Source organism: Sardina pilchardus, chromosome 5 (assembly GCF_963854185.1).
Source record: "Sardina pilchardus chromosome 5, fSarPil1.1, whole genome shotgun sequence".
NCBI lineage: Eukaryota > Metazoa > Chordata > Actinopteri > Clupeiformes > Clupeidae > Sardina > Sardina pilchardus.
Genome location: NC_084998.1, coordinates 22049325 through 22064152, shown reverse-complemented (window position 1 = coordinate 22064152; position 14828 = coordinate 22049325). Strand labels below are relative to the sequence as shown.

Here is a 14828-nt window from a genome sequence, read left to right as displayed (position 1 = left end):
GTCAATAGATTAATATAATTTGTGGTGATTGATTGATTGATTGATTGATTGATTGATTGATTCTCAGGAACCGGTCCTGGCTTGACTCAGGGATTGGGCTCAGTGGCGGGAGGTCCTGGAGGTGGCGCTGGAGGCTATCCTGGTGGGCTGCCAGGTGGTGGATATCGGGGTTATGGGGGTAAGTTTGGACAAGATGGGAAGTGCGGTAAGAGTGAGTAGAATGGGGCTCAGTTGATAAAGAGTTAAAAGTACTATGGATATTTGAATATTTGAGTGTGGGAGGACAGGGGTTTTGTTGTCACCCTGTATCAATTTGCTCATTTGTTCTTGGCAGGTTATGGTGCAGGTGGTAAACCTCCTAAATATGGTAAGTCCTTTTATGAATTTGCTGAATGTTGAAATGCATTATAATAATCATTCCTAGACACATATCATATACATCCATAGATCCGCCTCGTCCGTATTCACTTGAAGTGAATGGATAAAAAGACAGACAATATCTGTTTTTAACGTTGAGCAGAAATGAGACTGTATTCTTGTGTCTCTGTCTTTAGGACAGCCAGGTGGAGGAGCAGGTCCAGGAGGAGTGGGTACTGGACCTGGAGCAGGGACTGGAGTAGGAGGTGTGGTACCAGACTGGGCGTGGAAGGCCTTGTATTTGAATGAAACAGTTTGACTATCCTGCCAGTTCAAGTGGATTCAATGATGGTTGATGATCGTTATCAAGAACAGTGTTGATAATTAGCATAATTGATTTATTGATTACCTTCAAAACATAAAAAAGCGATACAATCTTTGAAGACAATCGTCTTAGAATATTATCTTCATGGATGAATGTTCCCATTTCAGGCGGTCCAAGTGGACAGGGTGGAGCAACTGGTGCAACAGGTACAGGTGAGTGTCAATTAGTAACAAGAAGTCAACAGGACACAAAATGATCATTACATACAAATACAATGTGGCTGAGGCTGTAGGCCTACAGTACTTCCTGATACTTATTGGACGGAGCAGCTTGCACGAGGTACAGTACAGGTGAGAGTCAGTCAGCAAGAGTGACAGAGTGAAACCGGGAACAGGGTAGTCAGTTAGCATGGGTAGCCAGTTAGCAAGAGTGAAAAAGGTAACAAGGTAGTCAGTTAGCATGAATGGCAGAGGGTAGTCGATGGTATATGATGACACAGACATTTTCAGATGGAAAACTACAGTGATTGCATTGATAAAGTGGCATATGAAATGCAAGTGGTTGCTGTTGTTGTTGTTATTGTTGTTGTTGTTGCTGCTGCTATGGACCGGTCTCCATGTAACCCACGTCTTGGTGTCATCTCTCTTGCTCAGCCGTGCCAGGAGGGGCCGGAGGGGCACTCGGGGGAGCAACAGTTCCCGCTGGCAACGGAAGCGCCGCAGTCAATGGATCAACAGCTGGATCAGGCACAGTGACTGTGGTCCTCGGAGGTAAAGTGTCTGACCTAATTTCATAACGTGATAATTGAACACACTGTCGCCTCCTGTCCAGTTATCCCCTGAGCTTATCCAGAGCAGAAGATGATTAATATAATGGTGTATCATATTAATATATAACAGGTTAGGATGATTTTGACAGCACATGCCTTTACTGTTCCTCATAGGTCCTACTGGAACAGGTGGACCTGGTGATGGCGTTGGAGGGGGTCCCGGTAAGTCAGCTAGCTGGATGAAAGTTGTGAGTGTGGAAATTCCCCCACATTAGGAAATCAATGTGGATTTGGAAAATGTCAAGAGATGAGTTTATGAAAGTTCTTTATGTAAAGTGATGTGCGTGAATCCCAGAGTATTTGGATCTTGTTTTCCTTGCTTGCCTTTTAGATCCAAATAAAATCATTCAAATGTGTGTGTGTGTGTGTGTGTGTGTGTGTGTGTGTGTGTGTGTGTGTGTGTGTGTGTGTGTGTGTGTGTGTGTGTGTGTGTGTGTGTGTGTGTGTCTGTCTGTCTGTCTGTCTGTCTGTCTGTCTGTCTGTCTGTCTGTCTGTCTGTCTGTCTGTCTGTCTGTGCGTGTGTATGTGTGTGTCTGTGTTTGTCTTTGCATCACCGTGATGTGCAGTTGGAACCAAAGCACCTAAGGATGGTACGTATTTCTTCATTCTGTTCCACTGCCGGTAGGTTAGGTTTGTAAATGTAGTGTTGTTTAACGCAGCGCTCTTTCATCTCTTCTTTGTAGGCGATGTTGGCGGAGGGATCGAGGGATCCGGAGGCTCACTGGGAGGAGGCCCAGGAGATGGTACGCCTGAACTCATGTGTCAAATCAAAGCCAAGTGGCACTTATCTCACACACATTTATGATTGGGTTATTATCAGAGGTGGAAAAGTCCAACTTCAGAAAGTAAAAGTCCTACCACATATCTGTGCCAACCATTCACTTAAACCAGCTGATTCTAATTAGCACAAGTCCTCCGCCAGCTAGAGCAGCTAATTGATGAGATCACTTGTGTTAAGTGCACAGGTAGAACCAACTCACGATTGGATTTTTACTTTCTGAATCTGGACTTTTTTCCACCTCTGGTTATCATTGTGTGTTTTTGTGTTGCTTATTTGTGTCTGTTTGTGTTGATTTTGTAAGGTGTGACCGGTGGTGCCATTGATGGAGACGGAGATGGCTTGGTTGTCGGGATCACAGGAACTGGCATACCAATCCTTGCCGGCGGAAAGCCAGGTATGTTCTTTCACTCCGCAACACTAGCATGCTGGTAGACTGGCACCATTGTAGGACTTGAGTAGGGGGTCCTGTGGATGGGTATTCACATGCACATCACGCAGCTTGGCACACCTTTACCTGCTGCACCATCACAGCCTCACTCTTCTCTGCTGTCCCACAGACAAGGGGGCACCTGTGCTCGGAGGAACGCAGATTCCAGGTGTGGAACTTTAAGATCAGGGAAAGAATAAAGTGCAAAACAAAGTCATTGGCTATATGGAATACATTATAGATCCAGATATTACAGTAAAGGAACCGTATGTATGATTTTGGCCAAAACTGGTACTGCAATCACTTTCAAAATACTGTAGAGCGGTGTATACTAACTAGAGCAGAGCTGGCAACCCGGATGCCGAAAAACTACTGACTTTGTGATTACAGTAGTAGATACAGTAGGTGGAGGGTGGCAGGCCAAAACATGTAAGCATTAACATCAGTTGAGGGCTGCAACTTGACCTTTTTAAATGACAAAATCCTGGCCGGACAACTGTTGTCAGTGATACAAGTATTTGAAATGAGCATGATTTCCTAATGTCTAGTGACATATCAGGGCCATTTTATGATTAATTGAAATACATTTCTTACATACGGTTCCTTTAAACATATTCATTCAAATGCGTTTTTGATGAATAGTATATAATGATTTGCAATGGCATCCCATGTAAGTCAAAGCATTCTTATACAAAAAAGATTGCCCTGTTGCTTCTGTAGATATTGATCTATTGTATTTCTCAGCAGGAGACATTGCTATCATTGCAACTGACTTTGCACCAGGCATCCCCAGTAAGGCCCACATAGCGCATTGCATTCACATAGCTGAAGCTAATGTTCCTATGCATTTCTACATCTTCATGGCATGACCACTGCACGCATAACCACATACTCCATATGCATGCTCTCACATAGATAACACTGTACTCTGATCCATGCTAACATAGCATAGACTCTGTACTATGTACTATGATCCATGCTTATATTGCACTAAGTATTATAGACTTATATTATGGACTGTACTATGATCCTGTTGATAAACGAATGATTCTAGGATTCTGACCTCAAATATCCTCTCAAGAAACTTTTCTAATACTTATTTGAATAACCCAGATGCGGATGCTCTGAATGTTAGATTAATTACATTAACAAAAACAAAGAATGACTTGATATGCAAAACAACAGATGTCGAACATTTATTCAGTAGATAAAGTGACCTATTTCATGTGGCTGTCCTCTACATTATTGTGCACTGCCATTATGTGATCTATTCACTCTCTCACTCCATCTCTATCCAGCATCAGGATTAGATGTGCCAGGTGTGTATGAATCAGAGTTGTATATTTGTGTGTGTGGGTGTGTGTGTGTGTGTGTGTGTGTGTGTGTGTGCGTGAGCGCGCGCGCACACATGTGTGGTGTGTATGTGCTTGTTTATTTCATTTAGATGTGAGCCCCATTTACAAAGAGTTCAGCACTAGGTTGAGGTTAGAATGTAATCTGTGGTGTTTTGCTGTTGTGAATATACCTTTTCCATGATGGTCTAAAGTAAAATCTCTGTCATTTCAGGTGGAACAGGAGTGCCAGAAAGTGAGTGTTTTTCTACATCTGTTTGTTTCATTAGAACCTCTTCTGTCCACTGATAGTAATGTCTGATATAAAGAGTTGTTTGTTATGGACACTGAATATTGTATTGTACATCATGTAAGTAAATATTTCCACTTTGATAGGACATCATGTTTTGAAATAACTTCTCTTTGACCTATATGAGTCACTGTCCTAACAATCTCTCTCTAACCTCATGTCATTATTGCAGTCGGAGCTGGAGTAGTGCAGCCTAGTGGTAAGTGGGGTGTATGACATGTGAGAATAGGCCAGGGATACTGATCTCTCTCTCTCTCTCTCTCTTTCTTTCTGGTTTTCTCTCTCTCTCTCTCACACACACACACACACACACACACACACACACACACACACACACACACACACACACACACACACACACACATACACAAACTCTCTCTCATCACAGCTGACATTCACATATGACATCCTTAATTTTGCCATACATATCCAACAAGTGTGATTGCCAGGTTAGGATCATCTATGTTTTAAAGGTGGAAGCAAGCCTCTGACTCACTTCTTCCTTTTGTGTCCAACAGCTGGAACTGGTGTTGGAGCACCATCTGGAGGTAGGGACAGTCACTTGCAAGAATTTAATACTTCAGCTCAGCATTATTTGAGACTTGAAATGAAAACATTTTTGTAAATAATATAAACATATTTTTTTTATTTCTTATTGTCAGATCATTGTCATCATGTAAAAATCTTTATAGTCTTTAAAATGTTAATTTATATTTAACCAAACTGGTCATGTTCCGTTCTCCCTGCAGGTGGCAGTGGTGAGTACAAAGTTATATTATTGACTGTACAAAGGGGCTCATAATGGTCTAAGCTGTTATAACCAATAAGACTTGTGGTTTCTTCACCAGGCACTGGTTTTGGGATTGGGCTGGGTTTTGGTGCCGGTGCCGGCATAGGCTCTGGTACCGGTATTGGCATTGGGATTGGCATTGGTTCCGGCAGCGGCTCTGGGAAAGGAGTGGGTATTGGTGTTGGTGTTGGTGTCGGTGGCGGAGGCAAGTCCCCCAATCCCACCTTGGCAGCGGGAGAAGGTATTGTGCCCACACCCACGAGGTGTGGTGCTTCCTCAGGGAATGGTCCCGTACGAATGCCGTCATGAGCCTCATGCCAAAGCAAAAAAACCAAAACCAAACAAAGCTTGCTGACCGTATGGTTGCATACTAATGGAGGTCATGAATGTACTTGACCAGTGCAAAGATCTCACAACCTTTTTTTTTAATCATACTCTAATATTATGCTCATATATTGTCTTATATCATTTTGCGTAAGATAATGTATGATTATAATTTTCGGGAGCCAACAACCAGACTCACAAGATTTTGTGTTTTTGTTTGTGTTGTTCCAAGTAAAATAGCTTGGGTTGGGTCATGGCCTGTTTTCGTTTGTTCATTATAATCAGCATGAAGGAATGCCGTGAAATAGTGAGATGTTCAATTAGCACTGAATAAGCTTTATGTAGCTACTACTGTGAGTTATAAGGAAATGTATGAAGCCTCCTACCAGATATGCCCATGCAGATCAATCCATCAATCAATCAATCAATCAATCAAGCTTTATTTATATTGTGCCTTTCATGCAACATAGCCATTCAAAGTGCTTTCCAAAGGGAAAATTACAAAAGGTCAAACACAAGATGTTTCCACTAGCCCTCTATATTACCACAGGCCTCATTTATCAGAAATGCCTATGCAGAAAATGGTCGTTTGAATCATACATATGATGAAATTCCAACATTGCTTTTTAGATACAGTTCCTATCCAGACCTCGTTTAACGTTGCAGAACTGAAATGGAATGTGGCACCAATTCGTTGGGTGCTATGAATGCAATTAACCAAACTACCTCTGAACTAACCAGACCCATGGACAACAGACAGCTTCGGGTAGTAGATTTGGAATGTCCGACATGCTTGGAGCAGGACTTGGCTGTCTGACTCCACAAACCTAAACTGATCTGTGCTTGCAGGACCAAGGGATGAATAACATGGCCTCTTTTTGGTCCCTCTGACTAACCAACTTGTTGGTTAATTCCTAACGTTACAGTGCAGCGAAACCATTATGATTCAAAACGAACTGTAAATCTTTCTACCAGGTACTGGTATAGGTATCGGTATTGGTATCGGTGTTGGTGTTGGTGTTGGTGCTGGTGTTGGTGTTGGTGCTGGTGTTGGTGCTGGTGGAGAATCTCATGAGCCCACAGAAGGTGAAACCGCCTGGAAACGTGGACAAGCCAATCTCCCAGAAATGGATTTATGCACCGATTTGTCTGTTTGATGTTGTGACTAAAATGGCTCTTGTCTCTTTTGACTCACAGTTAATGGAAGCTTACCAGGAGCCAAGCCACTCAAGCCTCCAGGTAAAAAAAATGCCTCTTAACAGGTGTGGAAAATGAAGAGTTAGTCTTGCTCATTCTCAACGAGTCAATACGTCAATACTTTGCAATGGCTGGCAGGCGCAACGACATACTGAAGCAGAATTGGCTAAAATCTAATTGTTAAACAATAGAATCTAATTTAAAGCAGGTTGTTGCTGAAATATTTGGCAGAGACACTATAGTCTCTTGTTTTTGCCATTGTCAGCAGAGTGAGTGACTGAGTGATGTTTTTATGTGAAAGTTATCTGATTTATCGAGATTTGGCAAAAAAGAAAACAAGGTTAAAAAATGAAGCTGTAATTCAATAGCAAGCCTGCCATTTGTTCTGATTTTGCATGGTACAATGCTGTGTTCAACTTTAGGTATTGGTGGAGGCGTGGTGGCCGGACGAGGGGATACTCCAGCAACTCTAGGGGAAGGACCTGGTGGAGCAGGAGGAGTAGGGCCTGGGGGAGCCGGTACTGGCCCAGGAGGAGTTGGTACAGGCCCGGGAGGAGTAGGTACTGGCCCGGGAGGAGTAGGTACTGGCCCGGGAGGAGTTGGTACAGGCCCGGGAGGAGTAGGCGGAGGTCCAGGAGGAGTTGGTGGAGGCCCGGGTGGTATTGGTTCCAGCACAGGTCCCACTACAGGAAAACCTCCCAAAGGTCAGAGTCCGGCTGCAGACTTCTTCAAATGTTTATAATATTGCGGAATATCCCATTAAACAGGACACTCAAGAGTCAAGACAAAGATAGGATGACAGTGAAGTTAGGAGGTTTTTGAGTAGATGATGATCACTGAGTGTGGTGTTTATTCTTATGGACAGCGTACGGGGGTACGGGGGGCACTGGTCTCCTTGGTACCGGAGGAGTCGGTGGAACCGGAACTGGAACCGGAACTGGTGGCCCAGGTGGAACATCTGGAGTGACAGCAGGAACCGGCCTGGTGCCTGGAGCAGGAGGGCTCGGAACCAGAAAACCTGGCAAATGTACAGAACCAAGAACCTTTGTCCTACATCTCTTTGTTTATGTGTTCTAGTTTACAACAGTTTAACATTTACCATTTCATCTCATATCATGCCAGCCGGTGGCTATTTAAGTGTAGACTTAAACCTGTCTAAAGTTTAAAAGTATGCCCTTAAAGACACTTCTGTAATAAGTAATCAGGCAATCAGAGTTCCCACTCCTACACGAGTGTGAGTACTAACATGTCTGCTGTCTTTAGCCTACGGAGCAGGAGGCGCTCTGGGAGCAGGAGGACTCCAACCAGGAAGTGGTACGCTGTTTTCCTCAGTTCAGTAAAATATGTACTTGGATACAATCCAGGCAAAAATGCTGTTGATCAGTCAATTAAATTGCATCCCTCCCCTCTGAGTTACTAAGGCAACATGCTGATTGGTCAGAATTGTTGTGTTTTGGTTTGTTCAAAGCCACTATGCGTCTTTCCCATTTACACACACAGAACAGACAGCTAAAGGACCAATTAGCTTGAGTGAAGGTAGCTGAATTTGACGAAAGATAACTTTTTTTAAATTTAAATTGTTAAATGAAATGTGAATTAACGTGCATGATTAAATTGTAGGAACTTGAAAGTGACTGAACATGTGATTGAAATGCAGTAAAGTAAAAGTAGCCTATATTTTACCAAAGCTATTTAGAGAAATAATATCATACACCAAGTACTCTTTCAAACATGTGTTTGGTGATGTTGGTATTGATTTTTCCCAAACGGTCCTTTCAGGTTTACGGTACCCAACGGGAGCAGGCATGGGAAAGCCAAGCAAAGGTGAACAACCTCACTGCTATTAATACACATATGCCTCTCAACACACAACCAACCTGTGTAAGAGCTTGGGCTAACTAACCTCTCCATATCTTTGGGACAGCTTATGGAGCAGGCGGTCTAGGTGGCCCAGGGGGCTATGGTGCACAGCCAGGTGGTGGTTACGGTGCAGGACCTGGAGGCTATGGCACTGGACCTGGAGGCTATGGCACTGGACCTGGAGGCTATGGCACTGGACCTGGAGGCTATGGTGCAGGACCTGGAGGTGTTGGTGCTGGAGTTGGACCAGGTGGTGTTGGTACTGGACCCGGTGGTGCTGGTGCTGGTGCTGGCCCAGGAGGTTATGGCACTGGACCTGGTGGTTATGGTGCTAGACCAGGTGGTTTTGGTACTGGACCCGGAGGTGCTGGTACTGGACCAGGTGGTGTTGGTACTGGACCAGGTGGAGTCGGTGCCGGACCAGGAGGAGTCGGGTATGGCACTGGGCAGGGAGGCTATGGTGCTGGACCTGGGGGATATGGAGCTGGACCTGGCGGTACGAGTTTCTCTTCTTCTCAACTAATGTTCTCAACTAATCTATTCTAAACTAATCTACTCACTATTACAGTACGTCCACAATAAATTAAGATGAATCTTTATTAGAGGAATTAAATATTTATTTTGTTATGTTTATTTATTTTCCCGGTCTAGGTTATGGCCCAGGAGGAAGGAAACCACCCAAAAGTATGGCCATTTTGGGCTTCTTTTAGTTACTCAGAAACTAAACAGTCTTATGATGTTATGATATGATAAATGGTCATCTAAAGCTCTTCTCACAATCAGCTTACGTTAATGTGCTTCCAGGCTACGGAGGTGCTGGACCAGGTGGGGTTGGCGGAGGTCCAGGCGGATATGGTGGAGCACTTGGGGGAGTCGGAGGTGGCCCCGGCGGAGTTGGCACAGGTCCTGGGGGAGTTGGTGCTGGTCCAGGCGGATATGGAACAGGTCCTGGCGGAGTTGGTGGAGGCCCAGGCGGATATGGAACAGGTCCTGGCGGAGTTGGAGGAGGTCCTGGTGGATATGGAACAGGTCCTGGCGGAGTTGGAGGAGGTCCTGGTGGATATGGAACAGGTCCTGGCGGAGTTGGAGGAGGTCCTGGTGGATATGGAACAGGTCCTGGAGGTGTTGGTGGAGGACCTGGTGGAGCAGGAGTGGGTCCAGGTGGTGCAGGGGCTGGAGGTAGTATTTACTTTATAAACTCCATTCTCAGATCAATATCAAATGAGCATTTTAATAGCCTGCATCATTATCATTAATTAAAACAACTACTTTTTTAATTTCAGGTTTAGGATATGGGCCAGGTGGAGTTAAACCCCCTAAAAGTATGTGACAGTTCAGAACAATTCAGAAATTAGTTATAATTTAACCCTAGCAAAACTTCAGTATGACATTTAATGATGCTTGATTTATTTTGTGATTTCCCACAGGTTATGGTGCTGGAAGAGGAGGTGCTGGAGGTCTTGGAGGAGGCCCTGGAGGAGTGGGTGGAGGTCTTGGAGGAGGCCCTGGAGGAGTGGGAGGAGGTCTGGGAGGAGGTCTTGGAGGAGTGGGTGGAGGTCTTGGAGGAGGTCTCGGTGGAGGTCCAGGAGGTGTTGGAGCAGGCCGGGGAGGAGTAGGAGGTGGACCTGGAGGAGTAGGCGGGGGTGGAGGAGGTACGTTTATGGATATTATTATATGGATATATATGGATATGGATATTACATTTTCACACAATTACTTGTACTTTACTTGTAGACTTGTAGGTTTAATTCACTTCAAATCAGCTCAGTGCAGAATAAGCCAAAAGTTCTCCCATTAGCTTCTTTTTTCAGTATTTTATCAACAGTCAGCCTTTGTTGATGTAGCCTTTCGATGGTCTGAACCTGATTTTCTTCTTGCAGGACTCAGGTACCCAGGATTGGGAGCAGGGGCTAGCAAGCCTGGGAAATCAGGTGCCGATTTTAATTCACCCTCAACATTGTTGTCTGGAGATGGGGAGATAGAACAGGATCAGAAAGTAAATACTACTACTACTGAATACTTTCCCTCTACTCTCGCACCTCGCCTCGTTTCGACTCACTACTTCTAAAGTGCATTCTGCTTTTTGAGGAATTGCGCTGATTCAGATGGCTGATTCAGATGGCTGATTCAATCCACTAAGAAGGACTTCTGCTATACTTTCTGAGCCTGTAATATCCACCACTTTTGCCTATTGCTTCTGAGTAAATGAAATAATAGTTAAAAAAAAATCACTTTGCATAATCCAGAATATAAAGATGTCTAAGTTACCTTTGGACGAGATCATTCAATTTACTACTCACCTGTTGCATAGTGTCAATCTTGTTTGTTGTGCTTCTGCGTGAATAACAGGATATGGAGCTGGTGCCCTTGGAGGTCAGGGCTATCAACCAGGTGATAAAAGAGTTTTACTCCTTTACAGTTCCTACGATGATTGCATTATCAATGATTTTGTATCGATGATAAGTATTGCAATTAAATGGCATCTGTATTGTGGAATACATTTAGGAGTTTTTCATAGGCCGATAGTAATAGAAATTGTTTCTGCAGGAGCTGGTGGACCTGGATATGGTGGTTATCAGCCCTACCCAGGTAATGGAAACATTGTAGATAGAATAAGAATTACGAATGAATAAGAACATTATTGAATATTATTATTGAAGATCATTAACTCCACATCACACTACATTAATACTAGTATTAGCACTCTCACTACTACTGCTAATGACAATCAATAACACTAGTTCTAACTAGGTCTTTTTTCACAACTCACATCAATCCTATAGGTTACTAGTCTAATGTTTTTTTCCAGAAACTCGCACTATGAAGCTAAACTGCTAAATGAATTCCAGATGATTCCTGCCACTGTTTAATGATCTCCCCTCTGTACTCAGGTTACGGTGGAGCAGGAGGAGCTGGAGGAGTTGGAGCTGGAGCTGGAGCTGGGCCAGGAGCAGGAGGACAAGCCCCTCTCACTCCTCAGAAGTGTAAGTTACACACACACACACACACACACACACACACACACACACACACACACAAACACCACACACACACAGACAGACACACACAGACAGACACACACACACACACACACACACACACACACACACACACACACACACACACACACACACACAAACAAACACAATTCTGTCAGGTCATTCCATGTCCTTTTCTTTTTCAGCTAAAGCAGCCAAATATGCCAAATATGCCGCCCTCCAAGGATTCCTTGGAGCAGGTGGTTATAGAGGTGAGTTGCCTTCGATATAACTTCTTGAGCTAGCCTTCCATTCCATTTATAATTCATTAATGTTCAATGAATAATTGAACCGAAGTACGTTAATAAAATGTCTGGCCAAGCCCATTCAAGCGTTATGTCTTGTTCACCCAGCTTGGATATAGATGAGTTAGTGTTGAGTGTGATGGTAGCTAGTAAGCCAATGTGTGTGTGTTAGGTAACATTTTTCACATACGTAGATCTCTGTTTCTCAAAGTCACTGAATAAAAAAACAATCAGTGCTACCTAGCTCGAGTTGCTGCAGCCTACAGCTGAACTTGTCAAGTGGTACAAAATGATGACAAGTCTCTGGCATTGTCAATGCATGCCCAGATTGTGCAATGTTGCATGTGTCCCCTTTGGATGAATAAAGTCAAGAAAGTCTCAAGAAACTGATCTATTAAGTTCTTAAGAAACTGATCATTAAAGTTCTCGAGAAACGTGAAGGTGATGTGACAGGGGAGTGCATTTTGTGTGTGAGCAACCTACTGTACAAGTACTCATCTTGACTTGCACTGGATCAATTCCTGAATCTCAATATTATAATCACAACAAGTCTGGGCAAATTACTAATTCAGAGGCCGTCACGGCTACAGTCATTGTTTTGCACTTTTATGATGTTATCACATCACCAAAAGTAGGCTATTGGTTTTACCAAAAATATTTTCCAGTATTTTTAAACTACAAAAATACACCTCTAAAATATTTCGATACAAAACACGAAGCCATTTCCTCAACAAAAAATAAAATCCAGATGACAAAATACTATTTTGTATTTGAAATGCTTTGTGTTTATGTCAATGCATACAGTATGTTTGATCCAATTTGACTGCTTTACTATATTGCCCACCCAAATGTAGTTGGCTAGAACTGGCCCTGTGTCTGGCTCTGTAGGCCTACATCTGAGAAGAATAACCCTAATGCTATTTTTTTCCCTCAGGAGGTGCCTTGCGGAGGAGAAGGAAGTGAGGGCCTCACGGAGGGAAGTGACCTCATAAACAACGTGGTGCTACTGCATGATCGAGAATGTACTTCTTACAGCTCGGCCCGAGAGATCCCGTTCATGTGCAAAACGTCTTTTCTGTCATTGATCCTCTTATCCTTTATGTTTATATTGTGAGATTTCTACAAACAAACAGCTGCCTTGATATTGAACACGCCAAATGTGCACACTGACCATTGTGGCTACCCAAGTATTGTAAATGTGGCCTTATAAAATGCTGGTTGGTTATCACTTCATTTGCGCCCGTTACGTAGGGATTTGTGCTGTTGTACTGTGCTTACAGGTATCACTTCACTGTTTTGTGTCTTGGGTGGACTCTGCTTATCTGTGAATTGCATCATTTATGAGGGACATACTAAGTAACACTTGTAAGATCAACTGTCTTTCTCACAATTGTCTGACAGTCAGTGACAAGACATTTAAGTGCTAAGCAGAACCTGAAATGTCAGTTCCTTTTTTCTCTCTTTTTTTCTGGCTGAGTCTTTTAACGTTTAATTTACAAACTTACACGTCAGGACGTATGTCGTCAAGGGACTTGTCGCTGCTATTCAGGGATCCTCTGATGCCAGAGGTTACAGCATTGCCAGGCTGAGAAAAGTGACAAATCTTTTGAGATACCTCTGAGATTCTATTGTTCCCTAGCTACATCTTCACCGGTGCCATGCAAACGTATGGGAGTGGGATGATTAGCTCATGAATCCAAGCTTTTGAAGTCTAAGCTAACAATGATCCTCTGTGCATGTACATTTGTGATGCAAGAAAAACAACAACATTCTTTTACTCATACTTTTGATATTACTACTAGTTTCTCACTCAAGCTTTCTAAAGTGATTTCCACGTGTTTTCTTTTTGTTTATTTTAAATTATGAGATATGATAATTGGATGTGTTCTATTATTTTTCCTTTTTTTATGTGTGAGTGTGAGTTTGTATCTTCATTAAACATTGTTGTTGTTACAGTTTAACACTATAAGACTTTTCTACATGATGTCTGAGAGAACAGAAACTATGTGATCGTTGTGTCTTCAGAATTGCAATTTAATTGCATATATGACCCGAATTAAGTGGTCAATGAGTGTTGTCCATTATTTACAGGTTCGGCCTGTTTAATGTTTACTCTTTTAGTATTCACTGGTTCGTCAACATTAGTCCAACAGATATCAATGTTTGTCTTGAAAATGTGTTTTTCTTTGTCTGTAAAGGGGATTAATGCACTATTTCATGATGCATAGCTACCTGTCTACTACAGGTATAGGCCTAACCCCAGGCGTGATAACTTCTATCATTAAAAGCAATACAATTTGACAGAAACTTGCAGATAGTGTGGCTTTCTATTTTCAGTTTCAAAACCAACTCATGTTCAATAAACGGAACTGTAAACTAACCACAAGCCCTCCCTCCCACCCTTTCTCTCACTCTTTTGCTCTTGTTCTTTCTCCCTCTCTCATCTCTCTCTCTTAGTCTGTATGTTTCCCACTATCACCCTCACATTTGAAGCATTACACTGGCTATCAACTTGGTGTAAAAATTGAGAAACATTGAATAGATATCACAGTAAAGTACACACTGATCTATCCTATCTACAGTAAGCATAAGCTTTGTCTGTAATTTAGCAGTGGAAAAAAGTGGCTGCACCATCACGGTCGCAGTCTCTTTTTAGGGCACAAGCTGAAACTGACACCTTCTCTGCTGGATGAGCGCTCACTCTTGGCAGACAGTCAGGCTGTAACAGCCACAGTGATCCAGTTCACATCTTTTTCTGTAAAGTATTCACACACTGAGTGAGCACATTTGAGACAGTTCAGTGGTCCTCTTCTCAAAAACTAGTTCAGGCTGAACTGACAAGGGGAAGCAAACTTCTGTTTTGTTGCTGCCTACACTCACACAGGTCATCATTGCACCATTGCAACAGAATATTGGTAGATGTTACCAAGAATAACAAGAAAAGACTAAAAAGGTGACATGCATACAAACACACACTAACACTGGTTGGGTCACACTATACGTCATTCAAAGAC

At 42.9% G+C, this 14828-nt stretch overlaps 1 protein-coding gene across 1 annotated transcript; it reads left to right on the top strand.

Annotated features, from left to right (window-relative positions):
- The first annotated feature begins 834 nt into the window (after window positions 1-834).
- On the top strand, window positions 835-14143 carry LOC134080825 (spidroin-1-like). Its single transcript, XM_062537436.1, has 25 exons — window positions 835-894; window positions 1336-1428; window positions 1626-1673; window positions 2195-2270; window positions 2594-2686; window positions 2850-2888; window positions 4879-4908; window positions 5110-5118; window positions 5209-5391; window positions 6672-6713; window positions 7094-7375; window positions 7537-7698; window positions 7935-7985; window positions 8451-8495; window positions 8596-9027; window positions 9183-9215; window positions 9336-9710; window positions 9815-9853; window positions 9959-10183; window positions 10412-10462; window positions 10881-10922; window positions 11079-11120; window positions 11423-11515; window positions 11716-11781; window positions 12749-14143. The coding sequence occupies exons 1-25, from the start codon at window positions 835-837 to the stop codon at window positions 12775-12777; spliced, it is 2640 nt and encodes an 879-aa protein (XP_062393420.1). The 3' UTR covers window positions 12778-14143.
- The last annotated feature ends 685 nt before the right edge of the window (window positions 14144-14828 follow it).

Coding starts and splice junctions, on each gene's coding strand:
- LOC134080825 (XM_062537436.1), top strand. CDS start 835: ATGTTCCCATTTCAGGCGGTCCAAGTGGACAGGGTGGAGCAACTGGTG. Junction 9,854..9,958: donor TGGAGTTAAACCCCCTAAAA/GTATGTGACAGT, acceptor GATTTCCCACAG/GTTATGGTGCTGGAAGAGGA. Junction 11,121..11,422: donor TGGTTATCAGCCCTACCCAG/GTAATGGAAACA, acceptor CTCTGTACTCAG/GTTACGGTGGAGCAGGAGGA.